This window comes from Magallana gigas, chromosome 7 (assembly GCF_963853765.1).
Source record: "Magallana gigas chromosome 7, xbMagGiga1.1, whole genome shotgun sequence".
Lineage (NCBI taxonomy): Eukaryota > Metazoa > Mollusca > Bivalvia > Ostreida > Ostreidae > Magallana > Magallana gigas.
In genome coordinates this window covers 37833847-37861275 of record NC_088859.1, presented here as the reverse complement: position 1 = coordinate 37861275, position 27429 = coordinate 37833847, and the positions used below count along the sequence as shown (strand labels likewise).

General features: G+C 32.3%; 2 protein-coding genes across 2 annotated transcripts; one reads left to right on the top strand and one right to left on the bottom strand.

Moving 5' to 3' along the window:
• The first annotated feature begins 1485 nt into the window (after positions 1-1485).
• LOC105331583 (opine dehydrogenase-like) lies at positions 1486-3243 on the top strand. Its single transcript, XM_066065167.1, has one exon. It carries the CDS (start codon positions 1708-1710, stop codon positions 2923-2925), a length of 1218 nt encoding a protein of 405 aa, XP_065921239.1. The 5' UTR covers positions 1486-1707; the 3' UTR covers positions 2926-3243.
• Positions 3244-13352: 10109 nt separating this feature from the next.
• LOC105331529 (N-acetyltransferase ESCO2) lies at positions 13353-26562 on the bottom strand. Its single transcript, XM_066065166.1, has 11 exons — positions 26459-26562; positions 25610-25722; positions 24536-24862; positions 23391-24338; positions 22754-22814; positions 22509-22640; positions 22144-22236; positions 20318-20395; positions 20166-20231; positions 19605-19768; positions 13353-13743 (listed from the first exon to the last, which is right to left on the bottom strand). Exons 2-11 carry the CDS (start codon positions 25675-25677, stop codon positions 13614-13616), a joined length of 2067 nt encoding a protein of 688 aa, XP_065921238.1. The 5' UTR covers positions 25678-25722; positions 26459-26562; the 3' UTR covers positions 13353-13613.
• Positions 26563-27429: the final 867 nt, after the last annotated feature.

The following is a 27429-nucleotide window of genomic DNA, read 5'->3' as shown; positions in this document are numbered from 1 at the left end:
TGTTTATCGTTAAAAAGAAAATGCTTCTAAATCTATGCTATACATTATACAATTCTGAAAACCTTATAAAACCAAAAGAAAAATATCAATCAAGATCATTCTGATTTAAGTATCAATATACCGGTAATATCATCAACATAATAATCACCATGATAGTTAACTATGGTTCCATGCTAGATATATAATTTGTACGTATATATTTACACACACCGAGTATTATCTCATTCACTTCTTTAAAAAAGCTACTGTATTTCCATTAACGGATTGATTATTCCACAGGATCTGAGTTTAAACTTTTTAAAAGAAATCTAGGCCTGATCTTAAGAACATCTTCCAAAAAAGATGCAGAAGCATAGTTTTAACCAATCAACGTTTACTAGCATCAGATATCCGGTCGATTTTGATTAATAGAATCTCAATATACCGAGTATGTTTTGTTATTTATTTTTATCAAATATACTTCATGGTCAAGTGGTGGATAACAAATAATAAAATATCTTCCCATTGTCGTAGATTATATACCCAGATCAGGAAATGCCTGGGATAATTAACAATAAAACAAAAACAATAAATAAAGAAAGCAGATTATCAAACGGGAACTGGAAACGGAGAGAAAAGAAAACATGTCCATCCGATGGATACATCACAAAGAGGACCAAAAATTATAATTCTGCATCAGAACAATTTATCCAGGGAATTAACATTAAGATTTAACATTACGATTTAATTTATATAAATGATATTCAAACAAAAAACGAATGAAGCGTGTAATTGATTCATATTGTGTCGTTGTAATCATATTCTTGAGGATATTCCTCTAAAGTCATTTCAATCAGAACTGTAACGCGTATATGTCCGGCTTTTCGAAATTGTTTTATCTGCCTATTTATTATACATACATGTGCCTTGCGTTAAGTTTTTGAATAATGTTCTTGAATATCACTTTAACTTTTATAAAAAAAAGTTTTTTTTAAATCGTTAAAAGACCTTGATCACATTCAAGAATAATTTTTTTGTTTAAAAGAGTTAGAAACGATGTTGTTTTTTATATTGTTTATAATAAGATAGTCGAAAACTACACTTTATATACATGTACAGGTAAATGAACAATCTTTTAATTTACGCTTTGGGGGTTATAAATGAGAATATAATCTCTTCCCTAATTTCACCCTAACTTATAGCCACTGGCGTGATCAATTTTCTTTTGAATTCATGATATGCATGTACACGAAATTTAAGTGAAAAAAATGTCAGATTTAAAATACTTCCTCACATTTAGAATATAAATCATTTACTATGAAGGGAACAAACGTTCCAGATATTTTGGAGATTGAAAAGTAAATGCAATTACATGATCATGGTACACTTTACCTGTACACGTCCTTCTTATATTTTTTTTTGTTTTTTTGTTTTGTTTTTTTGTTTTTTTTTTGTTTTTTTTTTGCATAGGACCACGTTTGTCAGATTGATATGCTATAATATGCTTAAATTTAAAACCACTATTTGCGACTGCTTCCAGCTGTCGGGCTAGATCCAATCAGTAAATAAAAGAAAAGTTTAAACATTGACTTAAGTTCACATAATAAAACAAACAGACGAACCAATAAAAAGGGTTACCATACGGATTATACAACAATGTGATAATTGTGAAGTAAATTTTCAATTGGTGAGATTTTTTCAGTTAGAATAGAAATTGTTTGACCCCTGATGAGCGTAAAAAGTGTGGTGTTAATTTGTGGAGGTGGAAATGGTGCCCATTGCTTGGCAGGGCTTGCCTCCTTAAAATCCAACATAGAGAGTCGAGTACTGACTCTATATTCTGATGAAGCAGAGAGATGGACAGCGAAATTGGAATCGGGTTTACTTATCACTGTCCGAAACGACGACGGTAGCGAAAGTCTTATACAAACCAAGCCATCAATGGTAACCAAAGATCCAAAAGAGGCTGTATCCGGGGCTCACTACATCTTTATTGTCGTCCCTGCCTTTGCACACACCAGCTATCTTGATGCTATAAATCCTTACATGGGAAAAAACACCGTCATTGTTGGACTTCCAGGCCAGGCAGGATTTGAATTTGAATGCGTTGACTTACTTGGAGACAAGGCCAAGCACTGTACAATTGTCACGTTCGAATCTCTTCCTTGGGCATGTAGACTTATTGAGTTTGGAAAAAATGTGGAGATTTTAGGGATCAAAGATACACTTGGTGCATCAGTATTGAAAGGTGAGCAATGCTTTGAGACCAGACCAATTTTAGATCTTTCTCAGTATATATTTGGAGACAAACCAAAATTGAGACGCGTTCAAAACTACATTGCAATTACTTTGATGGCAGATTCTACTGTCCATCCTCCAATAATGTACGGAAAGTGGTCTCAATGGAACGGAAAACCCCTCTCGGAAAAACCACTGTTTTATCAAGGAATCGACGAGAGACAGGCAGAGCTCTTGTCCGGAGTAAGCGATGAATGTTTGGCAACAGCAAAAGCTATAAAGAAGAAGGTCCCGGGCCTCGATATGTCTGACGTTATTCACGTCTTTGACTGGTATCTGAAACACTACAGCAGTCACATAACCAACAAAAGCAATCTCATGACGGTCATGAGAACCAACAAAGCTTATGACGGCTTAGTTCACCCTATGAAAGCAGTAGAACCCGGAAAATATGTTCCAGACTTCACGTATCGGTACATTCGTGAGGATGTCTCTATGGGAATAGTTCCAATAAAAGGAATCGCTGAATTGGCGGGCATTTCCACACCATATTTGGACGAAGTAATCACATGGTGTCAAGGCAAACTGAACAAAGAATTCCTGGTAGGTAACAAGTTGACGGGTAAGGACCTGAAAGACACAAGGGCTCCACAGAAATACGGCTACAACAAGCTGGAGGATCTTTTCACTGGGAACTATTCCATTTAGAACCAGAGAATGCTAATATCTTAACAGATTTTTCAAGGAATCCCACATAATTATATATCTTCATAGGAAATGGTTTTGCATAAGTGTATAAATTGTTTTCAGTGTACCTGTTTTTGATTTAGTAATCAACGAGTTCATGTGACTTTTTCAAGTGCCCGGAACTAACAGTATTCAACGAAACCAATATACGAAACAAAACTGGGTGCTGCATTTATTCACCTGAGCTATCGAATTAGAGAAAGTATATTTGCATAATGTTCATTGTTTTAGTTGTTAGTTATAGAAATAGCGGATATCGAGGGTTTTTGTTTGTTGTTGTTGTGGGGGTTTTTTTGTTGTTGTTTTTTTTTTTTTGGGGGGGGGGGTTACAATTGTACATCTTGTTAGAGAAATTGTAAACTGATTTTATAATGTAATTAGTACTATTTTTGAGGCAAATTCGATTAAAAAATATTTTAAAAATTGTGTTGATTAAAAAATAATTTAAATTATTGAATTCAGTTCATGTTTTTAAACAAAAAGATCATCTCGGATTTTTTTAACTGAATGAAATTTATGAATAAAGACGTGGGTTTTAAAATGTGTATATCAAATGAGTATTATTTATACGGCAAATTACAGTCTTGCTTGTAAGCTTGGTTTCAATCCAGAAACAAACTTGAGTGAACAGTCAATAAAATCTTCATTTTCTCTCTTATTTGATTGTTAAATTCATGCTTTTATGTCACTTTTTTATATGTATTTGTATGATCTCTTTATAACATATATATGAATAAAATCAGCATAAAAAACAAAGCATATGCTAGTAATCTATACTGATGAATGAAGACAATATGTCAGTAAGCTACAAAATACATCTCCAGAGTAAATGCTTACACCTTCAATATTTCAACAAGTGTGAGATAATGTCCGTAAACTATAATTGAATTATACCTGATAAGTCATTATTGTGAAATAAATCAAAAACCTTCATTCATTTTCGAAAAGCTAGCTCGAAATAGCAAAAATGAGAGTAAGGTGGTAGACACGCTTTGGCGTATCATGTCAGTGGGAGTTTGTATCAAACTATATACTTGCAATGAAATTAAGTTGAATAATTATGTAATGAGTGGATATATTAAGTGAGTAAATAAAATCATTTAAAGCTTACATATAAATTAAGACTTGACAAATTTTGAAAAATTCAGATGAGCCAATTTTTTTCTTGAATGCGCGATTTTAGTTTTGATGAAAAGAACTATCCTGAACGGGGTAACTAAGAATGCTGGTTGACTAACTAACGTCATGGTGGAAAATGTACGGCGAGTTCTTTATGCATTGGGCAGATACCATGGATCGGCAACTCTGGTTTAAAATCATACAATGATTATGCATGCTCTCGGGTTTCTAGATTACATACATTTTATATGCCACTGACAGATTGGTAGTTTTAAATATCAATTTGTGAACAAAAAACACATTGCGTTGACAACTTTACTATATATATATATGTTCATAGAAAGTTAAAGGTTAGTAAACGGTAGCAAGGAACAGTTTTAGGAAACAAAGGGAGTAATTCCCTCTTAAATGAATTTTTTGAAAGATTTTTTGTTTAAAAAAGTGAAATTTTTTTATAAATAATAAATGTTTCTCTTGATATGAGAACTGTGACTCATTTTTAAAAAGTGTTCATCTCATGGGTACTTAATATTGAAAAAAAAGTCTTTGTCTCACGCTTTTCTATTTTAAAAAATCTTTGTCCCATGCCTGTTTGTACCGGTCTCATCATTGTGATAAATTTTGCCTGGTCCCTAAAACGGGAACGTTGCTTCAGGAATTGATGGTTACCCCCCTCCCCCATTCTTTTTAAAACAGCTTTTTATCTGAAATACGCATGTATACATGTAAAACACTTATTTTGGACAGTGTTAAAAATTATAGTGAATTAGACCAAAAAGAGTAAAATTTAGAAAAGAAATACGACGCTCTCCACGTTTTGAAATAAGAATAATTGGGTATATATATGTGAGATTTAAGGTTGACATTTAACAGATAATAGATTAATGCAAAAATGAAAGTAATTTTTACTTGCAACAATGATTGTTGGAATAACGGTACAAACAGTCATTACTCAAATGCCAAAATGTTTATAATTCCCCAGTCAGCTGCAACAAAACGAATTTAAGCCACATATTATATATAATCAATTTCAGTTTAGAATTTCATTCCTGTCCCAACTCTAAATAACTAGCCAGTTGCTTTATGATTTCAATTTTCAAAGAGTAGATTAAGAAAAACGATTAAGAATATACAGTACATGAATTTACAAAAAATGTGTGTATAATGAATAGAAAGCCAATTTACTTTCGGCGCTTGCACGGGACATCATGTAGTTAGCATATATATTTACAAGAGTCTCTATTACCAAAAGCATAGACTTGCATCCAGAAATTAACTCGATCTATCAGGTAGAATACTGTGGAATTATTTTTATTCGTGGGGGTCAATGTTCGTGGGTAGCTAAATTTTCCCTTGTTCGTGGGGACGAAATTCGTGGGTAGCATCTTCGGGGTGATCTTGATAAATGTTAAAAAAAATTGTATAAACATTTGTAGGGACATAAATTCGTGGGTAAGGGTTTACCACCAAAGCAACTAATATTGGTCTTCCACGAACAATGATGATTCCACAATACCTTAGTTCCAATAGTCCGTTTCCCATAAGATTCGACGTAACGTGCGTCCCCGGTCGCCATAATGGTACATTACATTACAAATATTGAAATATAATTTACGAATGACGCAGGCAAAAATGTCAAACTAGTATCGAAAGAATAATAAGTAAACAATTTACCAAAATTTCAAAGTCTTACAAATAACGATTTGCAAATGGCTATTTGAAATGTCCGAAAACCAAATGACAAAGTTGACAATTAACATTTCTATTTTTACATTTATGAAATAAGGCAATAAAACAAATGCACAATTACATTATTTCCCGGCCGGTTTTAAATTCTTTTCGAAAAAATCAAGTTAGTATCATATCCGAATGGGCGAGTGTGAATTTTCAATATGACGTTACTATATAACTTATGCTACACTTTTCTAAATGAATTATGTAACAGCTCCGCTCAGCTGTTGCATACTGTTTATACGGACACATGTTGAATTGTTAACGGCAATAGAGACAATCTAATACTTGTATTGTAGATATAATAATTTCCCGCCAAATAGCTTTTGTTCGCGCGTGCGTGTGCGTTTGTTTGGATGTGCCCCTCCCCCTTCCTCGTGCAAACTGCGGCATGTATTTTTGTGCTATAAGATTCATCTACTAGTAAACTAACAAAAGTTGCATGATTCAAATCAGTAAAATGGTGATAGCTAGCATATTACGTTTTATTCTTACTATACAAAAAAAGCCCAAAAAGGCAAGGATGAGTATTTTATTGGATTGAGTTTCTTATGTTGAGTTTATTTTCAACATGACTATATACATGAGCTGCGATTCAAGAATAATAACAACATATAATAGGGTACATGACCATGGATATAGTAAATTGGATATTCATTAATGTATACAATATCAAATCGTTAAACGCATGCAACACCTTATATGATTTGAGAAAGAAATAATATGTACGGGTTGCAAGAAAAGTTTAAACTTCCAATGATAACAAATCCATACATTAAGTAATAGCCAATTAATTGATCTGAAAAGGTAAATATTATTTTTCCTGCAACAATAAACAATTGATATAATACAAATATACTAATGATCACAGTGACAACAATATTCATTCTTCTTTGTGATTGTTCTGTTACAGACAAAGAATTCTGTAATGTTCTTATCTTTTTAACATGCAATAGGGCCACTACAGAACAGACTATTAACAATATTAAAACATTGAAGATGAGATAAATCGTCAACACATATATCTTAGGTACTGCCTCGGCAGTATATATTAAACCAATTATGACAACACCGCTTGAAATCCATATTGTGAGTGAACACAAACACATCGACTTTACAGTTAGATGTTGTCTGCTTTGTAGGGGATGAACGGTGATCAAATATCTTACAGCGGAAAGTAAACACACGTGAAAAAATGAACTTAATTGAAAAATATCCCTGAAGACTGTAAATTCTGGCAAAAACTTCGAAAAGTTTGTCATATTGTCAAAAGTTAAAACTGTGACTGAAAGAAAATCTGCCAAAGCCAACTGCCCGATAACAGCAAATGTCGGTTTGTGGTATTTCGGATCGTATACGATTTTACCTATTGTGGCAAGGTTCCCAATGCACCCAAAGAACGCAATAGTTAAAATCACACAAGTGAATGTTATTTCGAAAGTCGTTTCTCTATACGTGAGTTGCAAAATAAATCCTTCTGGAGTTGAATCATTTCCAAATCCTTTCTGGATACTTGTGCTCGCATTATCATTTATGTTGTCGGTAGCACGTAGAGATATATTCATCATTTTGTATTTTCAATGGAAATATCAGTTACATTTACTAGCTGGGTTTACACATGCATAAATCACAAATGTCTTCTATGCCATAAAACTATCCTCTGTACTAACAACGATAACCGAACACAAAAGCAACATTGAGCAAAAATGATTATGTGCATGTCGTATACAGGACAGATCGGCTTGACCTACATCTCATGACTGTGTATTTGTTTTAATTTACTTTCCTTGTCTGAATTTGCTGAGGGCTTATTTACACAAATGTAATACCGCCTCGTGTCGCGATATATTCCCATAATTGTAGTGTTAAATAAAATTGGCTGAAAATTGGCAATAAAATAACGACGATATTCTCTTTAAAGTGACCCCTTTGACATATTTAGAACGAATTATAAACTTTGAATTATCAAGGTCGAATTCCACAATATCTCACAAGAATAAAGCATATTAACTATGACGCCCCAATTAAACGTCGCAGACACTTTGGAAACATATCATATATTACGACTTTGAATTGCTTCTATCACTCGGATGAAACCTGACTCATCGTGTAGCTATGGGCTAATGATATTTACATTGTGAAGTTTCAATTATTCTCATATTAGATTTTTCGCAAATTAAAGTTGCCCAATAAACAAACTGTCATCCTGAGATACTCAAAATATTAATTTCAACATACACGGGTCAATAATTTCTTTTTTTTTAATGGGTAGGGTCTGAGAAACAGAGGTTGGGAAATCCAAGGTCTATTTTCTGTCACTTTACTTTATAAAATTCATAAGTACATGTATATAATTCTGGAGGGACAAGAACCCCCTTATTCCCACCCACCCTAAAATCAAGATATGCGCATGACAGATCCACGCAAGACATTCTTTTAAAAATATAATTCAATCAGGCTTGTCTTAATAATGACACATGAAAAATTGCCAATATGTGCTGAGGTTTTTTTACTTATAAATGATGAAATTTTTCCAAAATCTACAAAATGCAATCTCAGAAGTAACTACTAACACCTTTAATATTTCAACAAGTGTGAGATGATGTCCGTAAACTATAATTGAATTATACCTGATAAGTCATTAATGTGAAATTAATTAAAAACCTACTTTCATTTTCGATAAACTAGGCCGAAATAGCAGTGATAGACACGCTTTGGCTTATCATGTCAGTGGGAGTTTGTATCAAAATATATACTGGCAATGAAATAAAATTGAATAATATGTAAAGAGTGAATATGATTAGCGACAATTTAATTAGAGTAATCATAGAAATTAAGACTTGACAAATTTTGGAAAAATTAAAATGAGCCAATTCGTTACTTGAATGGGCGATTTTAGTTCTGATGGAAAGAACTATCCAGAACGGGGTAAGTAAGAACGCTGGTTGACTAATTAACGACTTTGTGGATAATGTAGGGCGAGTTCAATATATACGCATAAAACGGGGACGTTCCTTTAGGAGGTGGTGGTGTAATCCTCCTCCTCTATTTTTTTTAATAGTTTGATTTTCAGAATAAAATTTAGAAAAGAGATACGACTCACTACATCTCCCTCCCCGTTTTAAAATAAAAGTCACTGGGCATGTATGTGTGAGATTTAGGGTTGACATTTAACAGATAATAGATAATGCAAGAATTGAGAGTAATTTCAATTGCAAAAAATAAATTACATACGGAACAAACAGTCATCAGTCACATGCCGAAAAAGTTTGTAATTTTCCAGCCAGATGCAACAAAAAAGAATTTAGACCTCATATTATAATGTTATCAATTTTAGTAAAGATTTGCATTCCTGGCCATGCTCTATTCATTTCCTGCGCTTGCGCGAGATATCATTAAGTAAGCATACACATTAGATAGATAGATAGATAGATAGATAGATAGATAGATAGATACACACACACAATATGATCTATAAGGTATAAGTTATCGTAGGATACCTAGGGTTCTAATAGCCCTTTCACATAATATTCGACGTCTGTCGTCATAATGGTACATATGTGCATTACTTTACAAATCTTACAATACAAATTACGAATGACACAATCACATTTCAGAATTATGAGTCAATATTTTTCTAAAATTTGATAAATCTTACAAATGATGATTTGAAAATGGTTATTCACAATGTCCGAGAACCAAAAAACAGAGTTAACATTGAACTCTTCTATATATACATTCATTGAATAAGGCATTTAGAAAACACATTCGACAAAAGCACAATTATATCGATAAAATGTTGAACCCTTTGGCTTCCCATACTATCAGGGTATCTTTGATGAATTATGCGTTATCAAAGATTTTCACATATACATGAAGACCTACACGTCTCCAGCAAATATGAAATGCTTTTACATACTATAATTTGAGTTGTTGACGGCGATAGAGACAATCTAATACTAGTATTGTAGATATTATGATTTCCCGCCAAATAGCTTTTGTTTGCGCGCGTGTTTCATGTTTTCATGCCACGAGATTCATTTACTAGTTATTTAAGCAGTCTAAGTAAAATCTTGTCAAGTTAATTTTTATTTTAGTTAAATAATTTCATCTAATTTTGAAAGTATTTTCAAATCTTGTGGTATTATCTTCTTTTGGGTTTTTTTTTTCAGATAAACATATTCTATTTTGAAATGGAGGTAGTTGCTATAAATATTTGTATCCTGAGGGAAAGGAAATACGTTTGACCTGATCTTCCTCCGGAAAAAAATGGCCTATTGAAATACAAGCGATGCCACAAGTAAAAAAGTTACAACTTTCCAAAATGCTTGCCTTACTAAACAATATTATCCCAATGTAAATATAGATATCCTTATTGGTAAAAATCGAATCTCTTAAGTTTAACTTCAGTTAAACAACATCTCGAGACCGAGGAGGATATCATGCAACATCATTGAAAAGTCGTACTTAATTTCATTGCGGTCTGAGAATCATAGATGTGATATTAAAATTTTCCTATGTTTTGTATGATTATTGTACATTCATCAACATGCTTGTATGTCCCTCTAAAGGCATGCATGATTTTAAACACTATATCAATTATTTTTAAAATACATACTGAAAAATGTCTTTTATTTTTACAATTGTCGTAAACAGTCTCGTGGAATGAAAATGTACAAAATTACATCGAATACAATGCAATACTCAAGATGTATCAGTATAGAAAGAAGTTTGGTATGCCACAGTATATACACAAGATGAATACAGAGAAAACCAAGGGACCGTGCCTGTACATGTATACAGTTAATCAAACTGGCATACTTGTACTTTCCTTGTGGTAGTGAAGTCAATACATACATGTATATACATTACTTACAAGAAAAAAAAATAACAAAACAATCATATTTCAGTCTAATGAATAATTTTACTAATTTGTTATTTCTGTGAATTTCAGTAAATAGTCAACCGTGGAAAGAGGAGTGTTTCAAATCATTTTAATCTTTCAATTTTTTGTGAAGAACGGAATATAGAATTATACAGTCTCCCTCCGATCGAATGTTTTAAAAAGGAAGTACCAAATACTGGTAAAAAAAACAAACCCAAATACAATAGTGAATTGTTCAACAGACTGAAGTGTTGACGTACACATTGTACATTTATTAAGACAAGCCAGTGACATACTTTATAATGTGACTGTCATCGCTCAATTGGTCCCGAATAACGGGGTTCATGGAACAAATCACCTTGCTTCTACCAAACAGCCACTATGCTGTTAACACTTCATACTTTAAAACTCAAAGCAATATGAGCTGCAATTTCCATGTCCTTGTAATATGCAATTAAAAGCGCAATGCAATTGTAAAATGACATTAAAAATGGTTTATACATTTTTAGTCATATTGAAATAAAGGTACAAAATAATTGTTGTCTTCTACGAAAATGTTTTGCAATATACTTTTTATTCCTTAGTAGAGAAATCTTCCTTATAATAAAATTTAATGATTTAGTCTTATATAAATTTATCATAAATGATGAGTTTTTTGAAGAATTGTAATTATATAACAGGTTTTTGCAGCAAAATGAGATTCTAAATAAAATGCACAGTGCTCGGTGATTTATAGATAGAAATTATAAAAGAAAACACGATAGCTTAAAACGTTTTAAACACTTTTAGGGCCAAATATATTAATCCGGGGGTCACAATTTCAACAATTTATGATCTACATTATTTGAGAATGCCTGCATTGTAATCTCATAAATTGTAGCAGGGTGGTTCTTGAGACGATTTTTATATATCACCCCTATACATCTCTTTTTCAAACCTTTGAGCTCCCTTCGTGTGCCCCAGTATTAGTGCAGCGATCACGATTGTAACAAATTAGAATCTTCTTTATTTGAGGATGCTTGCGTTGTTATTTCACAAACTTTAGCATTGCAGCTCTTGAGAAGATTTTAAAACATTTCCCTATATATTTCTATGTTATACTTTGAATCCCTCTTTGGACCCCAGTATTAGTCCCCTCTTTGGACCCCAGTATTAGTCCTGGGGTCACTATTTTAACAATTTATAATCTAAATTTTATAGGGATGCTTGCATTGTAATCTCACGAATTGTAGCAATGTGGGTCTTGAAAAGAAGATTTTTTAATAGTATCCCTTCATATTTTCAAACTTTGAACCCGTCTTAGGACCCCAGTATTTGTCAGGGGTCACGGTTTAAAAAATTTAGAATCTACATTATTTAAGGATGCTTGCATAGTAATCTCACAAACTGTAGCATTGTAGTTATTGAGAAGAAGATTTTTAGACATTTTCACTACTTATTTTTATGTTAATACTAGTATTTGAACCCTCTTGGGGCCCCAATTTTAATCCGGGGGCCACTATTTAAAGAATTTTAAATATTGATTACAGGTGCAAGCTTAAATGTAAATATTGACATTTATGGTGTAGTGGCTCTTGAGAAGATTTTTAAAGACATGCACCCTATGTTAACTGTTTCGCAATTATCTCCCTTTTAAAAAAGGGTTTCGGCCTTCATTAATTTTTTTTTTAGAATTTAGAACCCCCTTTCCATGAAGCTGCTTTGTACTTAATAAAGTTAAATTTTGTCAGGTGGTTCCAGAGAAGAAGTCAAAAATGTAATTTACAGACAGACGGACAGGTAGAAGGACGGACGACTGACAACATGTGATCAGATAAGCTCACTTGAACATTCGGTTCAGGTGAGCTAAAAACAGAACAAAATTTACTTTTTTGTGGTATTTTTGAATTACATACCTAAATATTCAATAAAACGTGAATCTAAAAAGTCATGCCATTGGGTATCAATAACAAATTTGCGTCGTCGATTATAACTCTAAATAACCAATTTTTACATTGTGATTATGTTTACCTCAGGAAGTGTTCATATTAATCATACTTGAGGAATAGATTTCTACGTAACGCTCAGTGATGGCTGAAAGAGTTGTGGTTTTAACTTGTGGAGGAGGAAGTGGCGCTCATTGTTTGGCTGGACTGGCGGCCACGAAGCCTGACTTAGAAAGCAGAGTGCTGAATTTGTATTGTAACAAGGTAGAGCAATGGGCAGCCATGTCCAACTTGGGTTTACTTATTACTGTGCGAAACGACGATGGCAGCAAACATCTCATTCAAACTAAACCGTTCATGGTGACCAAAACCCTCAAAACGCTGTTACTGGGGTTAAATACATCTTCATTGTCGTTCCTGCTTTTCTTGCTTACAAAACGAACTGACTGAAGGACAAATATTATGCCCCTCGCAACTTCATTGCATGGGGTATAATATGTAACTTCATCTAACAAAAAATCCAAAAAAACTCATTTTCAACATCCAAGCCTGTCAAGAACATTATCACAAGATGTTCCATCCAAATTAGGTTTAGTAGATTTGACCAGTAATAACTTAGATGTGACCATCAAAAGGGCATCTGCTCCAAAATATTTTACCTCTGAGCATCTGAAAACTATGGTTTATCATTTATTCTTTAATCATGCTTACAAAAAATAATACTCATGTTTTGTCTTCAATGAATTTTATTTCCTATTATGATTTAATGGACAAAATTAGTCAAAATCAATAACATTTGATGGACAATGTATATTTCCTTAAAAAGTTCATTCCTTAAAACAAGATCACTTGACTAGGAGTATAAAACATAATCATACTAACATAAAAGAATGCAAATTGTTTCAGGTATACATGTACATATCAAACAGGTGTGCTTCTTAATGAAAATAAAAGAAAGATCAGTAAGCAAACTTCCAATCAATTTGATTCTAACCAAACTTGTACACTAAGAATGAACTGGTTCCTGTGTATTTTGTGGCCAACTTCTTCCCATCTGGTGTTGGATCCGAGAATGCTATTCGTTTTTTTGGAATAAATGTTCCATAATGAAAGTGTTGCCTGCAATCAACAATTAAATTTGTAACTAAATTGTATTACTAATTTACTACACAAAGACCAGCAAACGTTGACTAACAGTTGAGCAGTACATCATACAATAGATAAAGTGATGTTTTTCTTAAAATTGTAAATGGGATTTATGAATCTACTTTATAACTTTATTTTATACAAAATTTCTTGATTTTAATACCTACAATTAAGAAATAAACAGTAATTTAAAAAGTTCACCGGAATATGAAGTTGGTTGGTCACGTGATCAAATCCTGTGAAGCCTGAAGGGCTTCTCAATAGATTTGATCACGTACCAACTAACTTCATATTCCGGTGAACTTTTTAAATTACTGTTTATTTCTTAATTGTAGGTATTAAAATCAAGAAATATTGTATAAAATAAAGTTATAAAGTAAATTCATAAATCCCATTTACAATTTCAAGGATTAAATGATGTTAAGAAAAGAAAAGATATTTTTCAATTCTATAGACAACAAAAATGTAATATCCTATGTTTAGTAGACACACATTTTACTGAGGAGATGGAACAAGATATTAGAAACGAATGGGGTTATGAGGCTTGTTTTAATTCCTTTTCTTCGAAATCGAGAGGAGTTGCTATTCTCTTTAATAACAATTTTGATTTCAAAATACATGAGCAAATCAAAGAAGAGAATACAGGGAATTTATTGGCACTTAGTATCTCAATAGAGAATAGAAAGTTAAGCTTAGTATGTTTGTATGGACCTAATGAGGATTCTCCAGAATTTTACCAGAATTTGAGCAATATTGTTAACAAATTACAAAACGATGAGATGATTACTGTAAATTCCTAATTAAACGCGAGGAATTAATATCCGCGTAAAATCGCGAGAAGTCCGTCTCGCAAATTTTAAAATCTCGCTTTTAATTTTGGGAAACAGGTAAACAACATGAAAGTAAGATAAAATTTCGGCATTCGCGATTTTATGTTCTCGCGATTTGATGGTAAATCGTTGAATCGCGGAATTAAGTACTCGCGTAAAATAAGGAATCTACAGTACTGTTGGAGATTTTAATTTGGTATTAGATACAAGTCAAGATTATTATAATAACTTACATGTTAATAATCCGAAAGCGAGGGAAATGGGAAACGGTCTTAGAGCATATGATGTCTTACAGTTTAGTAGATATATATAGAGAATTTCATCCATATGACAAGAGGTATACTTGGAGAAAACCTACACCTCTGAACAAGCACGTCTAGACTTTTTTCTTATTTCAGCTTCACTTATAAAAGAAGTTAGAAATAGTGATATCATGATAAGCTATAGATCAGATCATTCTCCTGTTTTTATCTCTTTAAAGTTTAATGATTTTAAACATGGTAGTGGCCTTTGGAAATTTAACAACTCCCTTTTAAAAGATTTAGAGTAGGTGCAAAGTATTAACTGTCATATTAATCAAATTAAAATCCAATATGCAGTTCCAGAGTCTATTCTAGATATTCCAGATTCTGAAATCCAATTTACAATTAACGACCAACTTTTTCTGGAGACACTGTTGATGGAAATTAGATCAAAAACTATCTCATATGCAAGCTATTTAAAAAAGCAAAGGACAGAAAAGGAAAAGGGGTTACTAGAAGAGCTTTTAGAATTGGAAAAGGAATATGAAAAATATATAGATAAAATAAATGAAAAGAAAAAAGAATTAGAAAATATAAGAAACTATAAGGTCATGGGTAGTTTGGTGTGTTCACGCTCTAAATGGATAAATGAGGGAGAAAAACCAACTAATTATTTTCTAAATTTAGAAAATCATCACTATACTAGTAAAATTATTCCAAAGATAATAATAACAGAAAATAATGAACAGATAGAAATAGTTAAACAAGAGGAGATTTTAAATGAACTGGAAATTTTTTATAAAAACTTGTATGCAAATAATTTGATGATAACAGAAAGTACAGATATTTCACTAAGTGACATTCTAAAAGATTATTCTGTCCCTAAATTATCTGACAATGAAAGAAAATCAATTGAAGGATATATAACATATAAGGAAGCTTCTTCGGTTTTAAATAGTATGTCAAACAATAAAAGTCCAGGCAGTGATGGGTTCACAGTTGAATTTTTAAAAATGTTTTGGAATAAAATAGGCTCCTTTGTTGTTAGATCTTTAAATTATGGATATAAAGTAGGAGAATTATCATCTACTCAGAAACAAGGAATTATAACTTGTATACCCAAGGAGGGAAAGAGTAAATTCTCCCTTGGTAACTGGAGACCTATCTCATTGCTCAATGTTATATACAAAATTGGGTCAGGTTGTATAGCAAGCAGGATAAAAACTGTTCTAAATAAAATTATCAGTAATGACCAAACTGGCTTCATCTCTGGAAGATATATAGGGGAAAATATTAGATTGATTTATGATCTGATGAACTATACAGAAAATAATTATATTCCAGGGGTATTAGTTATGATTGATTTTGAGAAAGCATTTGATTCTGTTGCTTGGGAATTTATACAAAATACACTCAATTATTTTAATTTTGGCCCATTTATCTGTAACTGGATTAAAACTTTTCAATGTAATGTTATGTCCTGTGTGTCCCAGGCAGGCATTTTATCAAACTTTTTTAAACTTGGACGAGGCTGCAGACAAGGTGATCCAATATCGCCTTACATTTTTTTATTATGTGCGGAAATATTGTCAATTAAAATAAAAAATAATGAAGATATTACAGGAATCAAAATTAATAACACCCAATATTTAATATCACAATATGCAGATGATACATCAATAATCCTTGATGGAACTGAGAAATCATTAAGGGCAACCATGAAAGAAATAGATGACTATTATAAATTATCTGGTCTTAAAATAAACCAAGAAAAAACTCAGATTGTGTGGATAGGAAGTAAAAAATATTCTGAAGAAAAAATCTGTTCAGAAATGAATTTTCAATGGACAACTCAATTCAAACTTTTGGGCATATATTATGATGTAGATTTAGATAAAATTGTAAAACTTAATTATGACAAGAAACTTGTTAGGATAAAATCTGTAATAGAACAATGGAGCAAACGACACTTGACTCCAACTGGAAGGATAACACTGGTTAAGTCTCTTTTAATTTCACAATTAAACCACTTATTTATAGCCTTACCAAACCCTCAGAGTAAAACATTAAAAGAATTAAACAATATTCTATTCAATTTTATTTGGAATTCAAAATGTGATAAAATTAAAAGACAAGTATGTACTCAGAAGTATGAACATGGTGGGTTAAGGATGGTTGATATAAATTCCTATATTAAAGGATTAAAGTCTACTTGGATTAGGAGATTAATTAAGGATAATAATTCAAAATGGAAAACACTGCTGGAGAATTCTATTAATTTAGAAAAGCTATTAAATACAGGTTCAGATTAAATTATGCAAATGCAAGAATCGTTAAAAAATGATTTTTGGAAGGAAGTTACCATAGCTTTTAAAGAAATCCAAGATAACTTAAATGAAAAATCATGGCAGGATTATTGTTGCCAGCCATTGTGGAACAATAATAAATTTAAGATAGGAAATCAGTCTTTTTTTTATAAATCATGGTATGCTAAAGGGGTAAGATGTGTAATTGACTTGTTTGATGAAAATGAAAACTTTTTAGATTTTGAAATGTTGAAAAGAAAATTTAATATTCAAATGAATTATTTAACATATATGGGAGTAAGACAAGCTGTACTTTCAGATCTAAGGAAATACAACTTCATTAGAAATGAAGTTTTCAAACCTTTTATACCATTTAATATTAAAACCTTTGTATTAACAAAAAAAAGGTTCAAAGCCAATGTATGATATATTAAATCAGACAAATGTAACACCAGTGGGAAAAGAAAAATGGAGTAGACATTTGGTTTTTACAGAAAAACAATGGGTTTCAATATTTCATTTACCTTTTATTATTACCTCAGACTCTAAATTTCAATGGTTGCAGTACAGAATAAACCATTATATATTAACTACAAACAGTTTTATGTATAAAATTGGTAAAGTGGATACTAATCTATGTATCTTTTGTGAAGATGCTGAGGAAACAATATATCACTTATTATGGGAATGTCCAAGGGTACAACATTTATTAGCAGAATTTGTTAGAGTTTGCAACTCTAAAGGAATTAGAATAGTCCTTGATAATAAAACTTTTATTTTTGGTGTCTTAGATGATGTGAAGTCAAAAGCGTTCAATATTGTACTCATATTGATAAAAAAATACATATACAGAAGTAGATGCCAGAAAAACCAATTAACAGTAAATGCCCTTATGAATGATTTAAAACAGTTATATAAAGTATTCCAATTCTGTGCAAAAGAAAGAAGTGAAATGGATAAGTTCAATACAGACTGGGAAATTTGGACCCCTGTGATTAACTCACTCTAGAGTGCTCTCTCTCTCTCTCTCCCCCCTCTCTCTCTCTCTCCTCTCTCTCTCTCTCTCAATAAAAAAGGTGCTCAATATGTATTTTGTTTTTTCTCTCTTAGTAAACGTTCATTATATATGCATTATTGATGTAATTGTTTTCGTTGCTTTCCTAAACATACTTTGTGTCCTTGAAAATTTGTGATGTATGTACGTGATGTATGTAGAAGCAGTTGGCTTATTAATAAACATTTCATCAAAAAAAAAAAAAAATATCCTGTTAATTGCTGTTTATTACTTATATTTACATTTGAAAAAGACAAATCGATCAGAACTGATATAATTACCGAGATTTTATGTTTGCATTAATCCAAGCGATAAGCGCGTGCTGTGTACATTGTGACGTCACAAAAAAAGTTCATACAGAATTGAACGTTTTCGCTATTCTATAGGTTCATATAAGGAAATGTATTTGCAAATGTAAATATTATACCATAATGCTACAAAAATTACCATGTTCTCAGATTCAGAAAATATAATATTCTCTCAACCTTAACAATAAGAATATTACAAAAATTATCTGATAACTTTAATATCTGCATCAAAATCTTTTGTTATGTCCTTATAAAATATCCATTTCTAAATTTCACCCAAAAATGTTTAAAACTAATTTTATTCAGTCGCTCTAACAAATTAGGTGTTGAATTAAATAATATTCATTAAAAGTTGGCTAAATGGAAATTGCCATACTCTTAAAGGGGCATGGTCACGATTTTGGTCAAATTTTTTTCTTTCGATTTTAATGTTTACAATGCTTTAGTAAGGCATTTTTAATAGGAAACCAAAATTTTAGTGTCATTTGTTGAGTTATAAGTGAGTTACAGAGCTTACAATTCTTCGCTATGTAAACAAAGCGTTTGTTTACATTTTGAATGGTGAAGTGAAAATACCAGTTTTAGACCTCAAATAAATGTGTTAATCGTTAGGAACTGTTTATTTATGCTTAAAATGAATAAGAAGATAGAAAAATCAGCTTGAAAAGATTTTTACTGGTATATTGAACCTATGTAAACAAAAACAGGGCACGAGCCTTGTTTACGTAACGAAGAATTGTGAGCCCTGTATCCTGCTTAAAGCTCATCGACTGTCACCCAAATTTCATTTGATCATTAGAAATGCATTCCTAAAGCATTGTAAATAATAAAAGCAGAAAAATGAAATTTGACCAAAATCGTGACCATGCCCCTTGAAACAAATTTATGCTCGTATATGTAGTGAAAAGTATAACAAAACAGTTATTGACTGGGATTTGGGCAATATCGTTTGTTGGACATTCAGACAAAAATGCTGCTCTCAGCCTTCCTTCCCCCTTATATCTAGACAATAATTGTATAATATTGAAAAACTAGATTTCAATGGTGTAAGACCATGACTATACGAACATTCTAAGATGTCACACAACACTGACCTAACACAGTCCAGTAGTTTGCAGGCTACTCCGGTTCTCCTGTGCAGCTTATGAACCCAGATTTTGCTGATTCCTACAGAAGCTGGTTCTGGTTCCGAGTCACAGTACCAGGGCCTGGAACCAGACTCTTGACTGGACTGTGAATCTGCAATCACTCGATGACCCTAAAATACACAAAGGATTTTCCTTCACTATCAGAATTCATTTAAAAAAACATTTATTTTTTCTAAAACTTGAATATTAGTTTATAAAGTAACAACATCAGAGGAGAAACTATCTTTACTAAATAACCATTCAGATTTTGTCAGTTTTTGTTGATACCTAAACTGTATTCAAAATAATAAATGGTGTCCATAGAACATTTGCATAGAAAATTTGCTACCTTTACTACCCATGCATTTCAGTTTAGCTTTAAATGACAGTACATGTATAAAAGACTGCTAGTGTGAACAGGCAAACAAGCAATTCCTATAATTGTGAAGGAACATGGAAACATGGAAAAAACCAACATTGCAAACTTTGGTGTTTTTTTTTTAAATCACAAATACCATGTTTATTTACCTGTGTAATATTCTCGGCAATACAGCATCCAATAATCTTCTTCTCATCAGAAATCATTAGAAAAACCTACAAAAATTTAATAATGTAACAAAGAACAAATATATCAATTTAAAGGGTCTAAAAGTAATATTTTTTCTTCTTCTTTCAGTTACCTTATAATCCGTTCTGAAAATTAAAGTGCTCTCTGGAAATCCAAGCTCAGCTCCCATAATTTTATTGATCTCTTCAACCTAATAAAATTCATAGGAAAAATTTGTAAAAATAATCTGAAAGGAAAAAGTGTCAAATACTCTTTTAAAAATAATCTCCAATCATTCAATTATTGTTTTCATTTGCTTTTTTGGGAACGTTTAGCGATTGCCTTTATAAATCTAATAAAATTATACAGCCTAAGATGCATGTACTTCTGAATTGCTTTAGCAATGGACAGTCCTATATATCTTACCTCCTGCTGAATTCTAAGAAAATTATTGGCTTACAGCAGTCATGTTGAGACTATGTATAGTCAGTACAAAATATTATTATCAAAACCGATTTGGTTTGACTTTTCCTATAGCGTCACGATCATTTCTGTCAGCTACGTCATGCATAAATTATACACGCCGCCGTTGTGAAAACTTTATGATTGGTTGAGTTAGGCGGAGTTATCAGTACATGCTTATGCAATGCCAGAGCTGAAGGATTTCTCAGAACAGTTCATTTCCCCCCAATATTATTCATTCAAAATCGACTATCCCCTATGTTTAAATTCTGTGCAAAACTCTCTCTCTCTCTGTAAACGGGCGTTAAACCATAGCCTCAACTCAAGCTACGGTCCAGAGTACGGCGTTATAAAAAATATAATATTTAGAAGTTGCATGTGCTAAGCGTTCAATTCATGTAAATACCGTAAATGTGTAATATGCACATGTATTACCTACTAACTTGCCAGTCCAAGTGATAGATATGAATTCCTCGATTTCTACACCTTTCGATCGGCAATCGACAGTCAATAAAAGAATTGAACGATGGTGTGAAAGAACGAGACGGAAGTGGAGAGTGCAAGGGGGTTTGTACATGTGCATCTTCATTAGACAAGTGTCCGATTCGTTTCTCTTCTGTTGCCCTATCACTTTCGGTGTAATATATATATACTAAAATATCCACAAACCATTTACTGCAGATTTCCTTATTTTACATGTCTCTGAGCCGCCGATCACCAGCTCCATACATGAACAATGGTTTGTTTACATACATAAAAAATACAGTTCTTGATCCGCCTTCCGAGTACGGAAGAAGGTTGTTTAATAGGAGAAAGTTTGGGGCAAGTAAAATACAATTATTAACAGTAGTAAACTAAATGAAGAATTATTATTTTTTTCAAAAATAGCGTTATTTTTATATGCGGCAAATTGCCGTAAAGTTTTTTTGTACATGTAAGTATTGTATGCACTGTAGCTTTATATTTTCTAACCCAAAATTTATACATAGAGCTACAGCTATATATGTTATGTACCGTATGTATTGTTTTATCACAAGTGTACACTTTCGAAAAATAGCCCAATTTCGACAGTCACGAGTACCCATGTGAATTTTTCATTCTCAGATATGTTGTTGTTCTGTCCGTGCATAATTTAGTCTTAGTTAACCAGCAGCCAATCAGCGGTAAACTGAATCCACCAATAAAAAAATTGTGGTTAAGGTGCGGGTATTGTTTATGTATGACGTAGCTGAAAGAGTTGAACGCGACGCGATCGTTAAAGTCAAACCAAATCGGTTTTAGTAATACTCCCTTTGAGCATTAAGACTTCTTACAGTGTTATGACGTCATGTTTTTTTTACCCAAATTATCTTATAAAGCATAACTATTAATTGTTATTTTTCATTATTTGCCATTTATACAAAGGCAGTTGGTAAGATATAATCGTTACATGGTTTGTAGTTGATCTAGTAATATTGATCAAGGATGATGTTAAATAACTTGTCACCTTTGCTTTACCTTTTTGTGAGCGTATTTGGGATCTTCATAAGTCACCATGATGATCCGACTACCGTCATCAAACTCCTGTACCACTCTCTCTTTCTTCCAACCCTGTTAGGATAAATTGAAAGTAGAACTTTATCTAAAAGGGTGGAAAATGATATTTAACACAAAAACACAATCTTTAACTTTTTAAGAAAAATTAACATCATTATATCACAACAATTTCTTAATGCACTTATTATAATATGGAACCAATAACCAGGTTTCATAATTTTGATTAACTTTCAATATTTGACATTAAAATTTTTTTGGCAGAACAATATAAATAAGTTTCTAATGGATGGACATGCAAAAGATAAACCCATTGAATATTCACTGACAGGAAATTTGAGGGCATTCAGGATGCTCTGGTGGAATTTTGCATGAGTGGTTTCATCAGTAGGTTCTGCTTGGGAGTAAATCATTCCACAGGTATCACACTGCGTGGCTCCAAACTTCTTCTGACCAGCATCCTTATATAGTCAAAAGAAAAATAGTGTCAAACAAGAACATTACAGCATATGTGTATTATCAGTGAATAATTGTTGTTAATTTGTTGATTAGTATTCCTTAAATCCATTCTTACCAAAGTCATTTGATCATCTTTATTTTCAATAAATCTCAGCTTTGGGGATTTAGAAACAGATCTGAAAATAAATTCTACAAATCAACAGAATTTCAAACAAATCATGTGAACTTTTATACAAAGAAGTTTACTCAATCGTCATAAATTCGTTTTTTTCTGCCATAAATGTAGTTTATAACTGCATTAAACTTTAAGAATTTTTCTGCCATAAATGTAGTTTATAACTGCATTAAACTTTAAAAGAGAAAAGCAATACAATAAATGAATGGATGTCTTAAATGATTTATTTAAATTTTTAACAATTATTTTTTACACTTCAGAGATTTAGCAGTCAAATACTGTAACAGTAAAATTTAATAATTTCAACTTATTCATAACTAAAGAACATAATTAAACTTTAAAAGAGAAAAGCAATACAATAAATGAATGGATGTCTTAAATGATTTATTTAAATTTTTAACAATAATTTTTTACACTTCAGGGATTCAGCAGTCAAATACTGTAACAGTAAAATTTAATAATTTCAACTTATTCATAACTAAAGAACATAAGTTCATCCCCTCTGCTAAACATAATATTAACACACAATAATACAACAAATTTTATAATGCAATGGATTTGATGAGACTAGTTTTACCTGCTTCGTGTGTCTCTGAGTGTCCGTAGCCTGGACTTTGGACTGGGTGTGACCTTGTTAAATATTGGGAACAGCTTTTGCTGGGGCGATGCTGTAGAGGATGCCGTAGGACTCCCTGTAGAACTACTGGACCGGGTCTCTTCCTGTGGGGTATTGGTAATGTCATTGGGTTTCTTGGGTGAACCCTCACCTTCACTGTCCACAGTTTCAATAGGTTGAATGCCCTCCATTACATCAGAAGTTGCGTCTCCATTAGAAGATATATTGTCTGTGCTAAGTGAGATTTTGTCCTCTGTGGTAATACTGGAGTTTGTTTTGATGTCCAGCTCGGAATTCATTGGCTGAGATGCTGGCTCTAATGTCTGAGTTTTGGTCCTGATGCGAATGGATGGCCCAGAATGAACAGAATCTACAACAGACTGGGATGAAGACACAGAGTTTGGAGAACTGGTTTTGTTGGAATCTTCACTTTCTTCTTGGCTTAATGTGGGACTACTTTCTTGAGAAGTCTTTCTCTGACAAGCAGCTATTGGATAAGAATGCCTTACATTGTTTTTAACAGTTAACCCTGCCTTCCTAGAGTTTTTAGCTTCAACTTTAGGAAATGGTGTAAGAGGCCATGCTGTCTTTTTGGCTTTGGTCTTATCACTGCCCTTCTTTTGCTTTCCCAACACAATCTCCTTTCGGTTAGGTGTAAATTTTAAGTCAAATCCTTTGCGTATGACCACACCAGGGATGTATTTCTCGGCAGATCCAGGACATCTGTGTTTAAAGAACCGTCTCTCTCCAGTGCCAGGTGTTGATGGTTTTAATGGTGAGTTTGTCTTGTTCCGGATAATAGGTGTTCTTGGTGACTTAGTCTGAACTGTTGGTGTTCTAGGTGAGTTAGTTTTTGATGTCTCATTTTTCTGAATGGATGGGGTTGCAGGTTTAACACCTTTCCTGGTCCTACAAATTACAAACATGCCATAAAAATATCAAAACCTGCTTTAGTATTTTTGAAGAATTGTCCATCCCCTTTAAAACAAGCTGAAGATTTTTTAATTAATTAAATTAAATTTTATTTCAAATTTCTTAATACAATTTTCAAAGTATTAAGCAAGCATTGCGTATAAATAGATGCTACATGTTATAGGTGAATTTACCTTGGTCCCAGATCTGTCTTCTCTTTATTCTTTGCCTCCGGTTCGCTATCAGTTGTCTGACTTTCACCCTGTGAGACATTTTCTTCATCTGAAAGTTTTTTCAACACCTTCTTTGCTGCTTGGCGTCTTTTGGGTGAGTGTGGAAAAGATTTTTTCTCCCTTTTTCCATAGAAGGATTTCACAGCTATTTCCTCTTCCACCTCTGTGTCGGATTGCGATGTAACTGGACTATCAACTGTTGCAGTCACGGACAGCTTACAGGTATTTTCTGAAAGTCTTTTTTTCTTGGGTGGAGTATTTTCAACCTCCTCAAAATTAAAATCATACCTGCAGGACAAAATATTTTAAATTTTAATTTCATCATAGGTTTTATACAATATTTCTTAATTTTCATTAGTTTAAAAAAATCTGATTTATGTAATTAAAGTCATAAAAAAAAATGATTTTGTTATCTGAAGTCATAAAGGTTCTTTTATAAAACTATTTCAAGGGTCAATTATAGCAAAAAACATAAACCCTCAAAATACTGTCTGCTTTAAATTACTTAGCTATACTCTGTCTCAAGATATTTTGGATTCACATTTGGCTTAATTGCTTGATATTTATAAATACCTCAGGATTCAAACGATGTTCATTCAAAAGTATGAAAAATTTCCAAGATTTCTCAGTCAAAACGCCCCTCTTAGCTTATCAGGTTTCAATACAATGCTAAAAAATGTGATGTCCACGGAGATTTTGTATTGCAGCAAGCCCGGATGATAACGTTGAAATATTGCGCGATGTATTCCGAGTGTATTCCGAATAGAGAAAAGCTGTAAACATTCCCCATTATAAATCTCCGTAAGGAATCTGTTTTCGTTCCTGTGAATTTTTCCGAGTGAAAGATGATAATGTGTCAATGAAATTATCTTGGAAAATATCCCTTTCAACTATTTCAATTGCACTTCTTTCACAGGTAAGTGTATTTTTATTAAAAATCGCCCAAATGTGCTGCATAAATATCTTGGGACAGACTATAACATGTATATGTAGGGCAGAAAAATGTTGTCGGGTATTGATGTAATCAATCCTTACTGGTTTTTATTGCTTTCCTCCAAATCACCATTCTTTCTCTTTCGTAATGTTTTCATTCTAGTTGTCATATCTTATGTTTCTTTCCTTCAGTAGATTACATTCATAGGGAGGAACTACAAATCAAAACAAAGTTAATTATGGAACATGATGGAAGTAAATTATGAACCATCTTAAAAATCATATGAAGCATTGTGCGCTGTTATGTTTAAAATACATTTCACATCAACACATATACTCAAGAAAATATATTTTCCCAGGGAGGAGATGATCATATCATGCATCTGGATTTAAAAATATATATATATATATACCCCTTAATCAATTGCAAGACTCTTCAGGTAGTCTTTGCTTTATATATAATCCACTAAAATTAAAACTCCTTCTCTTTAACAAAAAAATTCTGTACAGAATGGTACCCTACATTTCTGGTGAGACTCTCTACCTTTGAACTTCCGCAACCTGGCCAAAATTAAGACAATTTGCCATACCAACTCTTTTTTATCCTTTGCATCCCTATCTACCGTATATGCCACATTTCATATAACTTTTTACTAACTTCTCCAGAATTATATGCCAAGGTCCTAATGCCAATCACCCAAACCAACTTTATCAAAGATTATTGAAATACAAGTTCGACAGAATGTGTGTTCCTTCGCCCCGAAATGTTTGCCCTTCATGCTTTTTGTCTCAATTCCCAATAACCAGACATCTTAATGACCTATGTATGGTATAACAAATTATACTACAGCTAACTCATTGAGAGGATATGACTTTTATGTGTTTTAATAAGAGAAAATAACATATATATTGATAAAAAGTCAAAACTTAAGGCAAGTTAGAAAATATTACCGTTTCCAATGGAACGCGTTTTCCCTCTATTTTCAATATTGGCGCTACTGTAGGAGTTTTTATTTTCTGTACATCAAACCCGATGTGATAAAACTATAACCTATGTCTAACACATACCACTGCTTATAATGATAACATTTATTTCAAGTAAAATTAACGAAAATTAACTTGTTATTTGTGTCAGTACATTTGTAATGCCTATATAAAATGTAGAATAATATGGCTGAATTAAATAAGCATACAATTTATATCCGTTTCATTTGTCAAGTGTGTCCAGGGGATGAAACTATATAAAGGGTTCTTGATGATTTTGTCTGTTTGCAGGTATATATATCTGTCTCTTTGTCATTTCAGACCTTCTTTTTGTAAGTTCCGAAACATTGGGTAATGATCTTAAAAAGTCATATCCAGAAATAACAATAATAATAATTTCAATATTTGCAGTGTTCATTACAGAAGTGAATTTCAATCATTAAATTTTAAATTAGATATTCTACAATTAAAGAAAAAAAGGTGATAAAAAGCTTCCCTTTTGGGGTTATCTTTCTTTCCAGCGTTTTAGCCGCTAGAATTAATTTATCACAAAAATGGGGGGGGGGGGGGGCAGGGGGGATATGAAAATCAAATTGATATGAAAATCAGGAAATTAGGATTGAAATTGAAGTTATAATATTATATTATAGTACGCCAGCCCCCCACCCCGGATTAGGATTTTGAAGATTTTGGGGAATTCCTAATTTCCTTTTTTTTTTCGCTTTTCAAGATTTTTTGGATGAGTCTGCCTGCCCCCTCCACTTTCAAAAACGATGCTACGTGCCTGAAAAACAAAAACAACAACACAATAAACAAAACAGAGGAGTTTTTTAATATATCGTACATAAATGTTCATTCAGTTCTTGTCAATAAAAAATGTTTCTATGCAAGTAAACTTTCTATGCTCGAAATCATTTAAAGTGTTATTTCAATTTATA